Source organism: Loxodonta africana, chromosome 15, assembly GCF_030014295.1.
Source record: "Loxodonta africana isolate mLoxAfr1 chromosome 15, mLoxAfr1.hap2, whole genome shotgun sequence".
Lineage (NCBI taxonomy): Eukaryota > Metazoa > Chordata > Mammalia > Proboscidea > Elephantidae > Loxodonta > Loxodonta africana.
Window position 1 is genome coordinate 63,858,457 of NC_087356.1, and position 18,569 is coordinate 63,877,025.

Below are 18,569 nucleotides of genomic sequence, written 5' to 3' on the forward strand. Positions count from 1 at the left end.
ATACCATCTGTTGCTCAAAAAGATTTTCAGGGCATTTCAGAAATTAATTCAGGGCAACATCCTGTTAGAATCAGAGGAAGCAAAACTTCAGAGCTTGAAATTTCCCTTCTAGGACCACGAGAGTAAGAAAAAAAATCAATAAAGAAACAATCACATATTTTGGTCTAAGAAGGTGAGTTCTTCTATTCCTTCCATATTAGTGTCCACTTGTTTTGAAAGTCCTGGGATCTACCATTTGCCCTTTCTTTCCCATTTTGTGCAGTCTAACAGTAATTGGAAGAATCTGACTGTGGGGGGAGAGTGGGATATTTAGACATTAGGGCTGATGTGAATCTAGTCTTTCAGTAAGTTTTCTGTGCCAGGTGGGAACCTTCGTTTGTCTAGATTAATGACTTTAACTCTGTAGCAGAGGGCAGTTACAGAACTTTTCCTAGACTCTGGTTCCTTAGTTCTGAATTAGAAACAATGTTCATGGTTCCCACTCTGCTGGGGTCTAATCTGCATCAGAAGATGGCACCATGATCCTTGGACCTCTGCCTCCAAATTCACTGGTGAGAGGAGGGTTCATGTGAGTGAAGAAATAATGAGATGAGAGAGAGAGGATTGTGTCCTGGCCATCTTTCCTCTCCTTTATCCCTTGCTTTTTCTAGCTGTCATGTTACATAAGGTGACACTGACTTTATATGTACACAAAGTTGGAGGTAGTCTTTACCGTTTTTTGCTTACAAAGACTCTAATAATGGGAGTTCAGTGTCACTCTGTGTGTTGGTACTGGTAAAGGCTGATGATATGGGCCCAAGTTGAGTTAGTCTTAGACATCCTCAGCATATACCTTGTGGGAGGTGATACTGCAGGAAGATCTGAGTTGCCATCTAATGTAACTCTTTTCACTTGTACCCACAGACCCAACCCTATAGAAAAATGACTAATGGAAATAGTTCTTTTGTGACCAAATTCATTCTGATGGGATTAACAGACCAACCAGATCTCCAACTCCCTTTGTTCTTCCTGTTTCTAGTAATGTATATGGTCACTGTGTTGGCAAACTTGGGCTTGATTACTCTGACTGGGCTGATTTCTCACCTTCACACCCCCATGTACTTTTTCCTCTTTAACTTGTCCTTCATAGACCTCTGTTATTCTTCTGTGTTTACACCAAAAATGTTAATGAGCTTCATATCAAAGAAGAATATTATCTCCTACAAGGGGTGCATGACCCAGCTCTACTTTTTCCTTTTTTTTATCATTTCTGAATGCTTTGTGTTGACATCAATGGCCTATGATCGCTATGTGGCCATCTGTAATCCACTTTTGTATAACATTACCATGTCCCCTAAAGTGTGTTTAAACCTTATTTTTGGTTCATACTTGTTAGCCTTTTCTGGCGCTATGGCTCACACTGGATGCATACTGAGACTGACCTTCTGCGATGCCAACACCATCAACCATTTCTTTTGTGACCTTCTCCCTCTGCTCCAGCTGTCCTGCACCAGCACCTATATCAATGAGCTGGTGGTTTTTATTGTGGCAGGCATCAGCATTATTTTGCCCAGTCTTACCATCTTTATCTCTTATGCTTTCATTCTCTCCAGCATCCTCCGCATCAGTTGCACTGAGGGCAGGTCCAAAGCCTTCAGTACCTGCAGTTCCCATGTAATTGCTGTTTCTCTGTTCTTTGGGTCAGGTGCATTCATGTATCTCCAACCATCTTCTGCAGGGTCTATGGGTGAAGGAAAAATCTCTTCTGTGTTTTACACCAATGTGGTTCCCATGATGAATCCCTTAATCTACTGCTTGAGAAACAAAGATGTTAAACTTGCCCTGAGGAAAACGTTGAGTAGGAGAAAGTTTTGATCAAAAACAGTATCTCTCTGTGCAAGTAGTTAGAGGACAGGGAGACTCTGCATGTTTGGTTTCAGTATTTTTGGTGGCATTATTCTTATTCTATTTCTTTCTTATCTCAATACTTTATTTTCACTTTTTTTTAGTTGGCTTTCCCTTACTCAACATTTCCATAATTTATTCTAATTTCACAATTTTTCTTTTTAAGAATAACATTAAAGAGTTTATTATCACTGTATTTCTCACAGTAAATTTGAATGTTTTTTTCTCTTGGAAAAATATTAATGATTCTGTGAATGATCTAATAAAGCAGTTTTAGCATGACATTACACCATTGTGGTGGAGGTTTCTTATTAGGTACTTGTAATGTTTCATTGGATGCATAAATCAGATTATATTTCTGCCCTTGTATTTCCATCCTCCAGTGGGCAGGTATAGTGTCCTTCGAATGTCACCATTTTACAGAAATTAAAGGTTCCATGAACAGTATCAAGTTTATCTCACTTTGTAGGTGTAAACACTATGCACTAACTTTCTTTTGAAAAAGAGTTTATTTATTTACCTTCCTATACCCAAACAAACATATAATTGATCATGGGCCTGTAATTATTGCATGGATGGGAAACTTAAGCTCAGAGGGTTAATGATTTAAAGTCATAAGCATCTTAATGAGAAAGGTGAGTAAAGTCTTAGCCTACCGATTTCAAGTCTACTTTCCAGTAAACCTTGCTTTATTTTATTTCATTTTTTTTCAGTAAACATGAAATAAGAGAAAACATTTCTACTTTGAAAGTTAATTGCTTTGTTCCAAGAGGATGCATAAATTTCTCTTAGTGTGGGTAGTGCTTTTTTTTGTTTGTTTAGGAAAACATTTTCACTGTTCTTTTTGGGGGGAAGGGATGCTTATTGGGCAAATAGAGTTCGGAGATGAATTACCCAAAGACACTAATTTTTTTCTGAAAAATAAAAAAGTTAATCTGAAATATTTGCACGTGTTTTTATTTCAGAGAATAGAGCACATGGGAGAGAAAGAGGTCCAAAAACATGTCATTAGACCAGGACCAAAGAGACACATGGCCAATAAATAAGAGGTCACTGTGTGAGGAATGATCAATGAAGTTTCAGGCACTGCGTTGTGATTTTCCCTGTATTCTGTTCTGTTGAGTACTGCAGTTTTCCTACACTGTGCAAAAAGCTTTGATAATGCTTATAATGCATAATGGTTATATATCGTTAGTAATGTTTTGGGGGATGAAGGAGGAAAAGTGTAGCCAAATTTGTGGGGGTTCAGGTAGTGAGGGGACTGCAATTGTATGAGATAAAATCGCGAATGGTGATTGAAACCAAAGTCAGGAAGCAGAAATTTAGAAAGCAAAATGATGAGAAAATGAAAGTTCCTACCCTCTCCCTTCTGAAAGCTTCTCGAAATATTATGGCAATCACAGAGTTTTTCTGGGTAGGATGAGGGCTTAGGCTATTTGATATTATAGAAATTTTAAATCCAGAGAGCAGGAAGACCTGGAAACCACTAAATCACACCTGTTGTTCTGGTTTTAATGTGCTATGGCTATGTGGACTTTAAGCGGTATAAAACTCAAATTCCAGCTGATATAGGAATTATAATTTAAAATAAACATTTTTTCCTGTTCATTGTTTTTTTTCTTTTTTTAATTTATTGTGCTTTAAGTGAAAGTTTGCAAACCAGGTCAGTCTCTCATTCAAAACCTTATACACACCTTGATATGCACTCCTAGCTGCTCTCCCCCTAATGAGACAGCACACTCCTCCTCTCCATCGGGATTCCCATGACCATTCAGCCTGCTCCTATCCCCTTCTGCCTTCTCATCTCACCTCCAGACAGGAGCTGCCCACATAGTCTTATGTGTCTACTTGAACCAAGAAGCTCACTCCTCACCAGTATCATTTTCTATCTGATGGCTAATGATGCTGAGCATCCTTTCATGTGTTTGCTGGACTTACAGGTATTTTCCATTGCCCATTTTATGATTGGGTTATTTTTCTTTTTGTTGTTAAGTTGTTGAAGTTTTACCTATATTTTGGCAGAGTCTTGTTTGATATATGGTTTCCAAAGATATTCTCCCAGTCAATGTCTTGTCTTTTTTATTTTTTGTTAAAGTCTTTTGATGAACAAAAGTTTTTAATTTTTATGAGGTCCCATTTACTTATTTTCTCTTTTGCTGTTTGTGCTTTTGTTATTATATTAGATAATCCATTGTTGAAGGGAAAGCCTAACAGCATTGCTCCTGATTGTTCTTCTAAGAACTTTACAGTTTTAGTTTGCACATTTATGTCCTTAATCCATTTTGAATTTGTTTTTGTGTATGGTGTGAAGCATGGACCCTGTTTCTTTTTTCTGCATGTGGAAATCCAATTTTCCCAGCACCATTTATTGAAGAAACTCTTCTTTCCTCATTGGAATGGACTTATCACCCTTGCCAAAAATCAGTTGATCATAGACATGTGGGTTTATTTCTGGAGTCTCAATTCTATTCCATTGGTCTATGTGTCTATTATACCAGTACCTTAATTTCTGTAGCTGTATACAGCATGTTTTAAATTCAGGAATTGTGAGCTTTCCCATATTGTTCTTCAATTTCAAGTTTGTTTTAGCTATGCGGAGCATCTTGTCATTCCCTATAAAATTGAGGATTGGTTTTTCTATTTCTATAAAGAAAGCCATTGGAATTTTGATCAGGATTACACTGAATCTCCAAATCACTTTAGCTTTCTTTAATCTCTTTCAGCAGTATATTATAGTTTTCATTGTATAAGTCCTTCACATCTGTGGTTAGATTTAGCCCTAGGTATTTTATTCTCTTAGATGCTATTGTAAATGGAATTGTTTCCCTAATAACACTTTTAGATTTCTCATTGCTGGTGTATAGAAACCCAACTGACTTTTGTTTGTTGGCCTTATACCCTGCAACTTAGCTAAATTCCTCTATTAGCTCTAGAAGTTTTCTTTTGGTCTCTTTGGGATTTTTTATATATAGGATGAAGTCATCTGCGAATAGAGATAATTTTACTCCTTTTTCTATCTGGATACATTTTATTTCTTTTCTTTTGTCTTTTTAATACAATATTGAATAGAAGTGGTGAGAGTGGGCACCCTTGTTTTGTTCCTGATTTCAAGGGTAAAGTTTCCAACCTTTCTCTATTATGTATAATATCATCTGTTGGCTTTTCTGAAATAAACATTTGATGAATAAACCAAATTGTGGCAATGTCTTTCATGAACACAATGTTGGGTTATTTACATTTTGTGAAAAAAGGTAAAAAGATGATTACTCTAAAAATGCTTAATCAGATGTATCAAGTGACAATTTAAACATTTCCTAAGATAACTTTAAAAGGAGCTTGGTGATGCTAGTTAAGCTCCGGCTTCTAAAAGAAAGGTTAGAAATTCAAATCCATCAGCTGCTCCGTGGGAAAAAGATAAAACTGTTTGCTTCTGTAAAGATTTATAGTCTTAAAAACCCTATAAGGCAGTTCTACTCTGTTCTATAGGGTTGCAGTGAGCTGTAATTAACTCAATGGCTAAGAGTTTAAGATAATTTTATTAACATTTATTATTTTACCATTTTTCAAATCTCTGCTTAATATTAAGGAATTGTGAATTTGAGTATAGCTAGTTTGTTTGCTTAATATTTAGATGTTTAACATAGCTAAATTCTTAACTTCTGGTTTTAAATGATCACTCAAACCCCAGCCTCTGCCCTCAATATTGACATGCAAAAGGCTTGATTTTTGCTGAAAAAAATGATCTTAGTTGGAGTTTTCTTTCTGGTTTTTGGGAATCTTCCTCTGTTTTGCTGATCCTCTGTTTTACCAAGCATGATGTCTTTCTCCAGGGACTGGTCCCTCCTGATAACATGCTCAGAGTATGTGAGATGAAGTTTTGCCATCCTTGCTTCTAAGGAGTACTTTGGCTGTACTTCTTCCAAGACTGGTCTGTTTGTTCTCCTGACAGTCCATGGTATATTCAATATTCTTCATGAACACCATAATTCAAAGGCATCTATCCTTCTTTAGTCTTCCGTTTTCATTGTCCAGCTTTCACATGCATACAAGGTGATTGAAAACACCATGCGTTGGGTCAGGAGTGCCTTTACTTTACATTGCTAGTCCATCTGATACTGATGGAAATCTGTGAGGTTAAAGGGGGAGGAAGATCCTGGTTCTCCTTTAGTAGATGATGAAACTGATGCTCAGAGATCTTAAGTGACTTGTTTCAAATACCAGTTTATAAGGGGTAGAACTGAGAACTGGTGTTCTGATTTTGAATTAACCAGTGTTATTTTTAATACATATAATTTATTATACTTTAAAAAATTAGTGAAACATGAACAATGATTTCAGCAAATAAGCATGCTTCAGAACACAAATCGAAGCAAGATACCTAAATAAGAAAGCATCTTTCACATTTCTTATGTGTAGATATATTCTTATTTTGCAGTCATCTATACTATGACTGAAAACAAAGTTAGCCCATAATAATCATTGTTATTTATCGGGTACTTGTTGAATGTAAAGAACTTAGCACTTAACAAAAAAAAAAAATTTTTTTTGTTAAGTTCTTTACATTCAATGTCTGATTTAATCTTTACATCAACAGTATCTGGTTATTATTGTTGTTGGGGGCTGCTGAGTTGATTTTGACTCACAGTACCCTATGTGGCAGAGTAGAACAGCCCAATAGGGTTTTCCAGTCTATAATCTTTATAGGAACAGATTGTCAGGTCTTTTCTCCAGCAGAGCTTCCGGGTGAGTTGGAACTGCCAACCTTTTGGTTAGCAGACTGCTTAACACCATTGTGCCTCCAGGGCTCCTTGATATCTGGTAGGTATCAAGTAATATCCCACCATTTATCTGTAAGTTTGTAGTACTGTAGTGGCTTCCATATTCCTGTTATGCTGGAAGTTTTGATGCAGGAAGCTGTGCCACTGGTATTTCACATACCAGCAGGCTCATTTACGGTTTACAGGTTGTAGCAGAGCTTGAGACTAAGACAGACTAGGAAGAAAGGTCTGACAATCTACTTCAGAAAATTAGCCAATGAAAGCCCTATGAATCACAACAGAATATTGTCCTATATAGTACTGGATGTTATCAGGAGGGACCAATCACTGGGAAGGATATCATGTTTAGTAATGTAAAGGGCCAGTGAAAGCAAAGGAACCCCTCAGTGAGTCAGGAAGTGCAATCTGGTAAGTTTCATATAAGAAATAAAGAACTTGGAGGAAGAACTCTTGTGGCAAAATCTCCGTTTTGGATGTATGAAGAAGAAGGAAAGAATTCAATAGATTTCCCTTCAGAGATGAAGATGATGGGGATATGCAACTTTCTTTTCAGCTCTGCATTGGGGGATGTGTAATTCCTAGAGTCAAGAGAAAACTAGAGTGTTTAGTTCCTTAGGAACTAAAGACAGATCATGATCCAGGGTGTAAATACAATCCCCTTGTATCCCTTTTACACACAGAATGTTCTGTTTCGGGAAAAGCCTGAACAAAGTTCTAACCTGTTTAAAATTCAGTGCATTATATTAGTAAACTCACAGTAAAGCTTCTGTGTCTTATCAAATGGAAAATGTGATAATAGTAATTTTTTTTTTCTGTTGCTTAAGAAGACTCAAAATTAATATCAGAAAGTATAATCTGTAGGTTAGAAAGATCTCCAGGGCATATCAGAAATCAATCCTGGGCAGCATCCTGTTTGAATCAAAGGAACCAAAACCTCAGAGCTTGAAATTTCCCATCCAGGAGACCATGAAATATCCCATCCAGGACCATATAACATCGATAAAGAAGCACAAAGGTTTTCAGGTTTAAGGAGGGTGAGTTCCTGAACCACTTTCATTTTAATGCCCTCATTGTCTTGACAGAAAAGTCCTGGGATTTAATCTACGACATGACACTTTCTTTCCCATTTTGTGCAGTTCTAACAGTAACTGGAAGAATGTGTTTGAGGGGTGAGTAGGGAATGTTCAGTGACAGTAGGGGCTGCAGTGGTTCCAGTCTCACAGTCAGTAAGTTTCCTCTCCTAGGCGAGAACTCTCACTCTTCTAGATTTATCATTTTACTGTGCAACATAGGCAGTTATTATAGAACCTCCAGTAGACTGTGGTCCTGTAATTTTGAATAGATTCAATACGTATGGTTACCAACCTGCCAGGGTGTAGCTTACATCAGAAGCCAGCACCATTTTGCTGGGGCCTCTATCTCTAATTTTACTGGTGAGCAGAATGCTCAGATGAATGGAGAAAAAATGAGATGAGAGAGACAATTCTGTACTGGTCTTCTCCTTTACCCCTTGGTTTCTTAAGCTTGCTTTTGACAGCACTTGTCTTCCCTCTGTAGAATAGGTTGGAAGTACCTTTTGGTATATTTAGCTTATAAAGGCACTAATAAATGGCAGACAATGTCACTCAGTATTCTGGTTGTGGTGAGACAGTTTCTATGGGTTCAGATTTGGCTGGTCTCAGATATCCCCAGCATATACCTCATCCTTGTAGGAGGAGGCATTGTGGGGAGATCTGGATTGCCATCTAATTTGTGCCTTTTCCCTTGTGCCCACAGAACTCCTTCCCCCTCCAGAGACAAATGGTTACTGGAAATGGTTCTTTTGAGACTATTCACTCTGGTGGGATTACAGACTAACCAGATATCCAACTCCCTCTATTCTCCCTGTTTCTAGTAATGATTATGATTGCTATGTTGGAAAACTTGGGCTTGATATTTCTAATTGGGCTAAATTCTCACCTTCACACCTCCATGTACTTTTTCCTTTTTAACTTGTCCTTCATAAGCAAAAAAAAAAAAAAAAAAAAAATTTCCATGGAGTCGATTCTGACTCATAGTGACTCTATAGGACAGAGAAGAACTGCCCCATAGGGTTTCCAAGACTATAAACTTTTTAGAAGCAGGTTGCCACATCTTTCTCCCTTGGTGATTTAGAACCATAGGCATTTCAGTTAGCAGGTGAGGGCTTTAATCTTTGGACCACCATGGCTCTTACTTATCCTTCATAGACCCCTATTATCCATCTCTGTTTATACCTACACTTAGCATTGTAGCTAACGAATTTCATATCAAACAAGAACATTATCTCCTACATTGGGTGTGTGACCCTGCTCTTCCCCGCCGCCCCCCCCAACACTTTTTGCCATTTCTGAATGCTACGTGCTGACATCAGTGGGCTGTGATCACTACATGACCATCTGTAATTCACTTTTGTATAACACTGCCATGTCCCCTAACATGAGTTTCAACCTTATTTTTGGTTCATACTTGATGGACTATGAGTCGGAATCAACTTAACGGCACTGGGTGCTTGATGGTATTTTCTGGTGCTATGGCTTATACTGGATGCATGCTGAGACTGACTTTCTGTGATGCAAACACCGTCAACCGTAACTTTTGCAACCTTTTCCCTCTGCTCCAGCTCTGCTGTACCAGCACCTACATCAATGAGCTGCAGGTTTTCACTGTGGTGGACATCAATATTATTTTGCTCAGTCTCGCCATATTTATCTCATATGGTTACATTCTGTTCAGCATCCTCTGCATCAATTCCACTGAGGAAAGGCCCAAAACCTTCAGTATCTGCAGCACCCACATGAGTGCTATTTCTGTATTCTTTGGCTCAGGCACATTCAAGTATCTCAAACCACCTTCCCCCAGGTGAGAGAAAAATCTCTTTTATCTTTTACACCAATATGGTTCCCAGGATGAAACTCTTAATTTATAGCTTGAGAAACAAAGATGGTAAACTTGCCCTTAAGAAAACCTTAAGTAGGGAAATGTTTTGATCAGAAACCCTATTTCCCTCTGCAGGTTGTAACAAAACAGGCAGGCCCTGTTTGTTTAATTGTAATATTTTTGGTGACAGCCTTCTTATCCTATTTCTTTCTTACCATGCTGAAGAAAACTTGTCTTTTCTCAATAATTTATTTCCATTTTTTAAGAATAATTCTTTCTTTACTCATTGTTCTGAAAATTTCTTCTCATCATTACTTTTTCTCTCATTTAGGAATAATGTTATGGAGGAAATTTATTATCTCTCTATTTTTCTTTGTAAATTTGAACTTTCTCTTTTTCCCTGGAAATAGATTAGTAATTTTTCCAATATTTCCAATAAGGTAATTCTAGGTTATTTTTTTAGGTCACATTATGCCACTACAGAGACCTTTCACTGCATCTTTTAATATGCCATTGAAAGTATGATCAGACAATATGATTTCATTCTCCACTGGCAGAAGTATGACTCCTTCATATACCAGCACTTCAGAGTTAGAAGATACCATAAACACTATCAAGTATAACTTACTTTGCACATGTAAACACTTTGCATTAAGCCTCTTTTAATAAAGAACTTTCTTATTTACCTTTGTAAATAGCACAAAGACATGGCCAATACATATCTATTTCATGGATGGGAGACTGAAGCCCAGAAAGACTAATGATTTACTTTAAGTCAGAAAGCCTCTTAATGAAAAAAAGCAAGAATAAATTCTTAACCTACTGATATCAACTCTATTTTTTAGTATACTTTGCTTTTACTTTTTATTTATTTCTGGGAACATGACATATGAGACAACATTTCTATTTTGAAGTTGACTGTTCTTGGTTCCAGGAGGATACATAAATTTCTCTCAAGCTGCATATTGCTATTTTTGTTTAGGAAAACACTTTGAGGGTTCTTTTTGTGTGGAAGAGGAGGCCTGTTGGTTTAGTATTGTTGGGAAATGATTGATTCAAATAGGAGTTGACTTTTTTCTGCAAAATAAAATAAAGTGAGCTTGGGATGTTTGCAGGCACCTGTAATTCAGAGAGAGGAGGACATAGAAGAGAAAGGAGTCCACCAACACAGCATTAGGCCAGGACCAAAGAGGCACACAGCCGATCTGTGAAATGGTCAATGAGGCCCAAGACACCAAATTTTGATCTGACTTGTATCCTGTTTTGTAGAGTACTGCAATTACCCTACACTGTACAAAAAGGTTTTTTTTTTTTTTTAATGAAGCTTATAATACACAATGGTTATACATTGTTAGTAGTGTTTTGGAGAATGAAAGAGGAAAAGCTATAGTCAAATTTTTGGGGGGAACCAGAAGTGAGAGCACCACAACTTCATGAGATAAAATAGTCAAGTGGCACCTGAAACTGAAGTTAGGAAGCAAAGATGTAGGAAGTAAAAATGATGGGAAAATAAAAGTCTCTACCTATTCCTACCATCTCCCTTCTAGAAGCTCTTGGAAATGTTTTGGAAATCAAAGGACTTTTCTGGGTATGATAAGGACTTAAGTTATTTGATATTAGAGAAAGATTAAACCCAGAAGGCTGGAAGATCTGGGAACCACTAAATCACAATGTTTTTGTTGGCTTCTATATGCTATGCCCAAATTGTTTTTGGATTCTATATGCTAATTTTTTAAAAATTTCGAGTTGCCATTGAGAGGGAAATTATAATTTGAAATAAACATTTGGTGAATAAAACAAATTGTAACAATGTGTTTTCTGGAATAAGGTGTCAGATTATGTTTTGAGAAAAAGGTAAAAAAGGTGACTACTCTAAAAATGCCTTAATCTGATATAGCAAGAGATAGTTTAAACATTTTCTAAGATAAATTTAATATTTATCGTTTTATTATTTTTCTAATCTCCATTCAATAATTAGGGATTGTGATATGCAGCATACCTGTTGTGTTGTTCTTTTTTTTTTTGTCTATTCATTTGTTTGTTTAGATCTTTTGCATTGGTAAATCTTTGATTTAAGCTTTTAGATTATGACTCATACCCCATCTTAGGACTCCAATATTTTCATGCAAAAGGTTTAATTTTCACTTAACTCATTCTGTTTATATAAAACAGTTCATCTTAGTTGGCGCTTTCTGTTTTTTCTTTTCTTTGCTGTAGTTTTCGATAAAATTGTATACCTTGTTGAAAAAAGTGTCTTTAAATAAGTCAATAAATATCTGTGCTATTTGGGACCCTTTTTAGACATTTTTTTTTTTTTTTTTTAGACATAGCAGAGGTTCATCCACTCTGTTTTTTATTTTATCCCTTTGAGGTGGACTGGGTAGTGGGTTAAATTTGATCACTACTGTTTCATTTGATGAATCTCAAAATACAAGTAAAATCTGTTTCAATTTCAGGAAAAAAAATGACTTAAAAAACTAAGGTTCTATTATTTCAGATTATTTTGGAAAAAATAATCAAAAACAGTTATCAAGGTAGTTTGTAAAGGTTAAGATTACCGAAGTTTTCATCAAGGTTACTCAGCTGATAGCCTAAAAGGTAGGTTAGGTAATTAAAGTTTAGGTAATCTGAGCATTATGTATATATTTGGACTTCTTCAAAAGGGGGAAAGGTATGTCGGAACAACTGAGTAAGGTTGTTTTGTGCTCAATATAGAGTTATCCTTTCTAGCTTTTGCTTCTTTTTGCTGTGTTAAAAAAGTGATAAAGGAATTATGAGAGAAAGTATAATTCTAATGAAGTTGTTACAGCTGAGAGTTAAGCAGGTAAACCATGTGATTTGACTATGCCTATGCACTAGGAAGGTGATGTTTCTAAGTTTAGACTTTCTCTGTGATAACAGAAAACAGCCCTCCCTAGTTCAGAACTAAGGACAATGTTTCTGATTAAAACCTGAACTTGGTTAATGTAAAGCTGCTATAAGCAAATACTATCAACTACTTTAAACATAAAGTTATATGGAAGAGTCTAGTGGATTTTAGATGCTTAGATCTTGACAGTATAATCTCATGGCTCAAATGTATGTTTAAACATTTGGGAAGAAAAATAAGGAGTGGAAAATCCAGTCAATCTGGAGTTGAGAGCACCTGTCACTCTCAGGCAAGCCCAGGCTTGGGGAGCTGGGAGGCCATCACCCTCTGTGCATGAGGGGTTAGCTCTTTGTACATGGTTGTGATCTTCTGTTACTCTCCCTTACTCCTCATAACACCTTTTCAAGTTTGCTAATGTTTCTTTTTTGTAGATACAGTCACTGAAGCACAGAAATTTCCTGGAATAAATTAGCCGATACAGCTAGTATGTGACAGAGACGGGATTGGGTTCTGGGTCTGCCTAACTACACCTGGCTATTCAGGCTGGTGAAGATCATATCACACTCTTGTTTTCACCCTTCTCTTCTCTCTCCTTATTTTTCCCTGGGAAAGAGTGCACTGCTGTATAGTTTCTCAGCATGATAAGAGGACTCTCCAGTTGAGGACAGATGAAAAGCCAAAAGTAAAAGAGGTTATCAGTTATTTATCCCTTTACTTCCTCAACACCCCAACCTTTATTTACCTCTATTCTCCACTCTAAAGACTTTTCACTGCCTTCTGTCCTGCACATATGCATACACACACCCACACACACAGTATTTTATGAGGTCATTTCCCAAGATCAACCGCACGGTGCAGACCCTACATTCAACCTTTGCAAGCAAATTCAGGTAGGTGATTCCTATTCAAGATCCATAGAGGCAGGGCTGATCTAGAAGCACTTGCTGAATCCAGAAAGAGGAAATGGCTGTTGCTTCAATAATTCATTTGTTTATGTGAAAGCTATATGACTTTTTATCAGCTGAGTGCTGGGTAATGTGTGGTATGTTACATAAATGAGGCTCAGTGACCTTAAGGGACTTAAAGTCCCAGGAGAGAGGAAGAAGTAAAGGTAGATTTTTGCAATTCAACATAGTGGAGTTGTATCTTACACATGAATTAGGTTCTAAATTTGGTCTCAAATGGTCAAAATTACCCATGAAAATTGATTATATTTTCGTAATGTCCATGTTGGAGACTGACATAGTATTTTTTCTTTAACATTACAGCTTTGAGAACTCTACTGTTTTAGAAAATGTGTATACAGTCTTTAGAGGACATTAGTGGCTCAGGGGTGGAATTCTCCCCTTCCATGCGGGAGACCTGAGTTTAAACCCACCCAATGTGCCTCGTGCCCAGCCATCACTCATTTCTCAGTGGAGGTTTGCATCTTTCTATGATGCTGCACAGGTTTCAGCAGAACTTCCAGATTTAGATGGACTAGGACAAAAAACCTGGCAATCTAATTCAGAAAAACAGCCAATGAAAACTTTATGGATCACAGTGGTCCAATAAGCAACCGATCTTGGAGATGGAGCTGGACCAGGCAGCACTTCATTCTGTTGTTTATGTGGTTTCCATGAGTTTAAGAATGAATGGGTGACAGCTAATGGCAATGATATCTTTATTTTATATTGTCTATTCAGTAAGTGTGGAGCTCTGGTGGCACAGTAGTTAATTAAGTGCTCAGCTGCTAGCCAAAAGATCTGCAATTTGAATCCACCAGCAAGTCCACAAGAGAGATGGGGCAGTTGGCTTCTCTACAGCCTCAGAAACCCTATGAGGGTAGCTCTTCTCTGTCCCTTAGAGTTGCTATGAGTCAGAATCAACTAGATGACAATGGCTTTTTTTTTTATTTGATAAGTGGAAATACATAAGGATAGCCTATAAAAATCATTGTTACTTATTATGTAATTACCAAGTGCAAAGTTCCTTACATTCCATATCTGATTTAATCTGCACATCACTGATATCTGGTAGCTACTAACACTATTATTATTATTTTTTTTATACCAACACTATTAGCCGTATGTGGCAGAGACTGCTAGTTATTAACTTCTTCTTCCAGAGCTCACAATTCCCAGTCTTCCTTAGTTAGGTGTGGCAAGTGAATGAGTTCCAGGAATAATGTTGCAGGGCTGAGGTATGCCTTTTCCACACTCTCTTTATCCTTGAATGGGCTGGAAGCAGTTAACTATGAAGCCCTACTTAGGTGGTGAAACTATAGAGGAAGTCCAGGAAGTGATTGCAACAGAGTCAGAATGAAGAATGGAAGAACGGATGGAGCTACAATCAAGAAAGGGCACATGAAGGGCTTCTCGGGTGCTGGCAATGTTCTATGTATAGATCTGCATGGTGGTAACAAGCTGTTCATTTTTTAATAATTTGTTGAAATGTACATTTTAATACACTTTAATATGTTTTGATGCTAAATTTTACATAACAAAATAAGGTTACAAAACTTTGATTAGAAATCTACTTAAAGTGTACTTTAAGCTAATTCATAAGCAAAGATGAAGAATAAAGGCCCAAGGATGTGGGAACAGCCTCCCTAGTACAGAATGGCTCACATAAAAGAAGACCAATGGAAATAGGATAACACTTACATGGAACGCAGACTAGACCAGGACAAAGGCAATGCTCTTTTCCAAACCTGATAAGGAATTTCCACCAGTTTCTGTGGAAGGAGGAAAATAAAATAAAAGTGCAACCCCACTGTTTTTATTTGTAGTATGTTTTATAACATTATTTTTGGGTTAATAGTATTGTAAAGAGTGTATAGTTCTCATTCCATATTATATAATTTCACTTTTAATCAACTCTTTCTACTTTCTTGAAAAAGTCTCTCCTTAACAACAACAACAAAAAACCGCTTCAGATATTATTTTTTAATGTGATGTATGGTATTTGGGAATATAGAAAATAATGAATATGAACTTTTTGATGGTATTTCTAGAAATGATTAACATTAAAAAAAAAAAAAGTACGAGAGCTAAAAGGGAAAACAATTACTTAAACTAAGGTTCAAGGGCAAAAGCTTACTCATTCCTGACACCAGGATTAGAAAATGTGAAAAGACAAACATTACTTTGGTAGACTCTGAGTTGAAAATCATACAAAATCTCTTCAGATTTCACTACTGTACTGGGGATTCAGAATTCCTGATGTGAAGTGAACACTTGAGGATACTGAATCCCAAAGAATCCCAAGGGACACGGAATATAAACATAAACTCAGGAATTTTTACCCTTAAGAGGCTCACCAAACTAGGAGGAAATCACAAGTGGGGAATCATTTTCTGGGCTTTAAATAAATTTCCCCATAAGTACAGGGCATGGAAAAAATTCCCATTGAAACCAGATGATTGTTTTGTTGCTATATAGTTATGTTCCTTTGTGTGTGGACAGGGTATAGACAATTCTCAAACAGAAAGCATAGCATCTTCCCCAGTGTACCTCGACTAGCAGGTCAAAGACTGAGGTCGGTGCTGATGGCTCTTAACTCTTTCATCATCAGAGACTTTGTTCTCTCAGACAATGGGGAGGAAGGTCCAGTAGCAGCAGGCTTCCAGGCAAAAGAAAGATGAGTGTATGAATCATCTCCCATCTGAAAATTTCCTTCAAAATTCACAATTACATAGATCAGTGGTTCTAGGGGAATACTCCCGATCATGAGGGGAGACCAGGAGATGCCCACTGCATTGGAGGGAGGAAATGCTGAGATGTTAGAAGGTCTCCAGCATTCTCCTCTTGACAGAGACCTATGAACAGAGAGTGGGGAGGGAGAGAATGGGAAAGGACAATCTGACTCTCAAACCAAAAAAAAAAAAAAAAAGTTGCCATCAAGTCGATTCTAACTCTTTGTGACCCTATGAGAGAGCATAAGTGCCTCATGGGGTTTCCAAGGTACACCTAATGAATTCAAACTGCTTATCTTTTGGTTACCAGCCATAGCTCTTAACCACTACACCACGAGTTTCCATCTGACTCTCAGGCTTCTGGAATTTCTTTAGCAAGTCTTACTCTTTAAATTCCTTGCTGTGCGTCTTCAGACTGTCCTGAGTTTGCACAGAAGCAGACCCAGCTCTCCCTCTGGAGAGAAAAATTTAGGGTCTATTGCTAAAGTCACCTATCCCTGTTCCCACAGACAACACACAGGTGAACTGAATGGCTGTGGAAAATGACTCTTCAGTGATTGAGTTTATCATTGTGGGATTAACACACCAACCTAACCACAAGTGGCTTGATTAACTTAATTAACCTCTTTTGCCTGAATTCTCACCTTCACACCCCCCATGTGCTTTTTCATCTTCAGTCTGTCCTTCATTAATCTCTGTTATTCATTTGTCTTTACTCCATAAATGCCGATGAATTTTCTTTTAGAGAGGAACAACATTTCTTTCGCAAGATGCATGACTCAGCTATTTTTCTTCTGCTTCTTTGTCAACCCTGAGTTCTATGTGTTGACCACCATGGCCTATGATCACTACATGTCCCCTTAGTCTGTTCCCTGCTGATGCCTGGTTCATATATGATAGAATTTGCAGGTGCCATGGTGCACACAGGGTGTAAGATCAGGCTGATATTTTCTGATTCCAATATCATCAGCCAATACATTTGTGACATATTCCCCCTCCTTCAGCTCTCCTGTAGCAATATCTATGCGAATATCTTGTGGCTTCCATTATCGTAGGTGCAATTTTCATAGTATTTATCCTCATTATCTTTCTCTCTTATGCTTTGATTCTTTTCAATATCCTTCACATGTAATCAGCTAAAATTTGGCCCAAAACCTTCAGTACCTGTGGCTCCTAAATAATAACTACTGATCTAGTCTATGGATTTGGGATGTTCAGTCATGCCAACTCATCGTCTGATTTGCTTCTGTGATAGGAAGAATTTTTCTCAATTTTTGTACCAATATATTACTCACTCAAGTTTGGGGGTTGATGGGGATGATTGTGCTTTTACCTCACTTTGGGAGGAAAGGAAAACAGACCCTTGGCTTAATCTTCTGTCTTGTTTTTCCCAAAGGAAAAGCACTGGTTAAGGTAAAGCTTAGTCACTGGGCACCTTCTTCCATGACAGGATACATTATATAATAAAGGAAGGGATCAGGCCAACTGACCTTTTTTTCCCTCAACAACCTCTACTTTATGTGTATGGGTCTATAAGAAGTGAAGCCTTTCCCTTAACCTACAAGGAGAATCTACTCTCTCCTCTGCTCTCCTTTTCCCATGTAGCAGCCTGGCCTGGGCTTCTGCTCAGGATATGGTCTAGGTAGCCCAGGACAGATCGGACAAGGGCATGAGTGGCAAGTACAGCATTTAGTGCTTCTGTCTTGTTTCCTGTTTCCCAGCCTTGGTGAGTACACACCACATGAGCCTTTCCTTTCACTGTAGTGGTAAGGTCTGACAATTCAATTGTGGTCTGGGCAGAATATGCAGAAATTTAGTAAGAGAAAAAAGGAGACACCCATTTTGACCTCAGATTTAAATGACACAATTCTGTCTATCTTTGCTTTGAATGTTGGGTTTTTTCCCAGTCATTAATAAATCAGTCACTTGGCTCCACTGAATAGAGCAAAGCTTTTGAGACCTTCATTTGCTGATGCGGCACAACTCAAAATGAGAAATAAAAGCTGCGAATATCCATTAATAATTAGAAACTGGAATGTATAAAGTATGAATCTAGAAAAATTGGAAATCACCCAAAATGAAATGGGAAGCATAAAGATTGATATCCTAGGCATTAGTAAGCTGAAGTGGGCTGGTATTTTCCATTTTGAATTGGACAATCATATGGTCTACTATGCAGGTAATAACAACTCGAAGAGGAAAGTTGTCCCATTCATTTTCAAAAAGAACATTTCAAGATCTATCCTGAAGTACAACGTTGTCAGTGATAGGATAATACCCATACACCTAGAAGGAAGACCAGTTAATATGACTATTATTCAAATTTATACACCAACCACTAAGGCCAAAAAAAAAAAGGCCAAAGATGAAGAAATTGAAGATTTTTACCAACTTCTGCAGTCTGAAATTGATTGAACATTCAGTCAGGATGCACTGATAATTACTGGAGATTAGAACGTGAAAG

General features: G+C 37.4%; 1 protein-coding gene and 2 pseudogenes across 1 annotated transcript; all 3 read left to right on the forward strand.

Moving 5' to 3' along the window:
- Positions 1-779: 779 nt before the first annotated feature.
- LOC100676564 (olfactory receptor 8B8-like) lies at positions 780-1,854 on the forward strand. The gene has a single exon (XM_003422097.3). The coding sequence runs from the start codon at positions 922-924 to the stop codon at positions 1,852-1,854; it is 933 nt and encodes a 310-aa protein (XP_003422145.1). The 5' UTR covers positions 780-921.
- Positions 1,855-3,172: 1,318 nt separating this feature from the next.
- On the forward strand, positions 3,173-9,670 carry LOC100676281 (olfactory receptor 8B3-like; annotated as a pseudogene).
- A 6,964-nt stretch (positions 9,671-16,634) lies between these two features.
- Positions 16,635-17,357, forward strand: LOC135227695 (olfactory receptor 143-like; annotated as a pseudogene).
- The last annotated feature ends 1,212 nt before the right edge of the window (positions 17,358-18,569 follow it).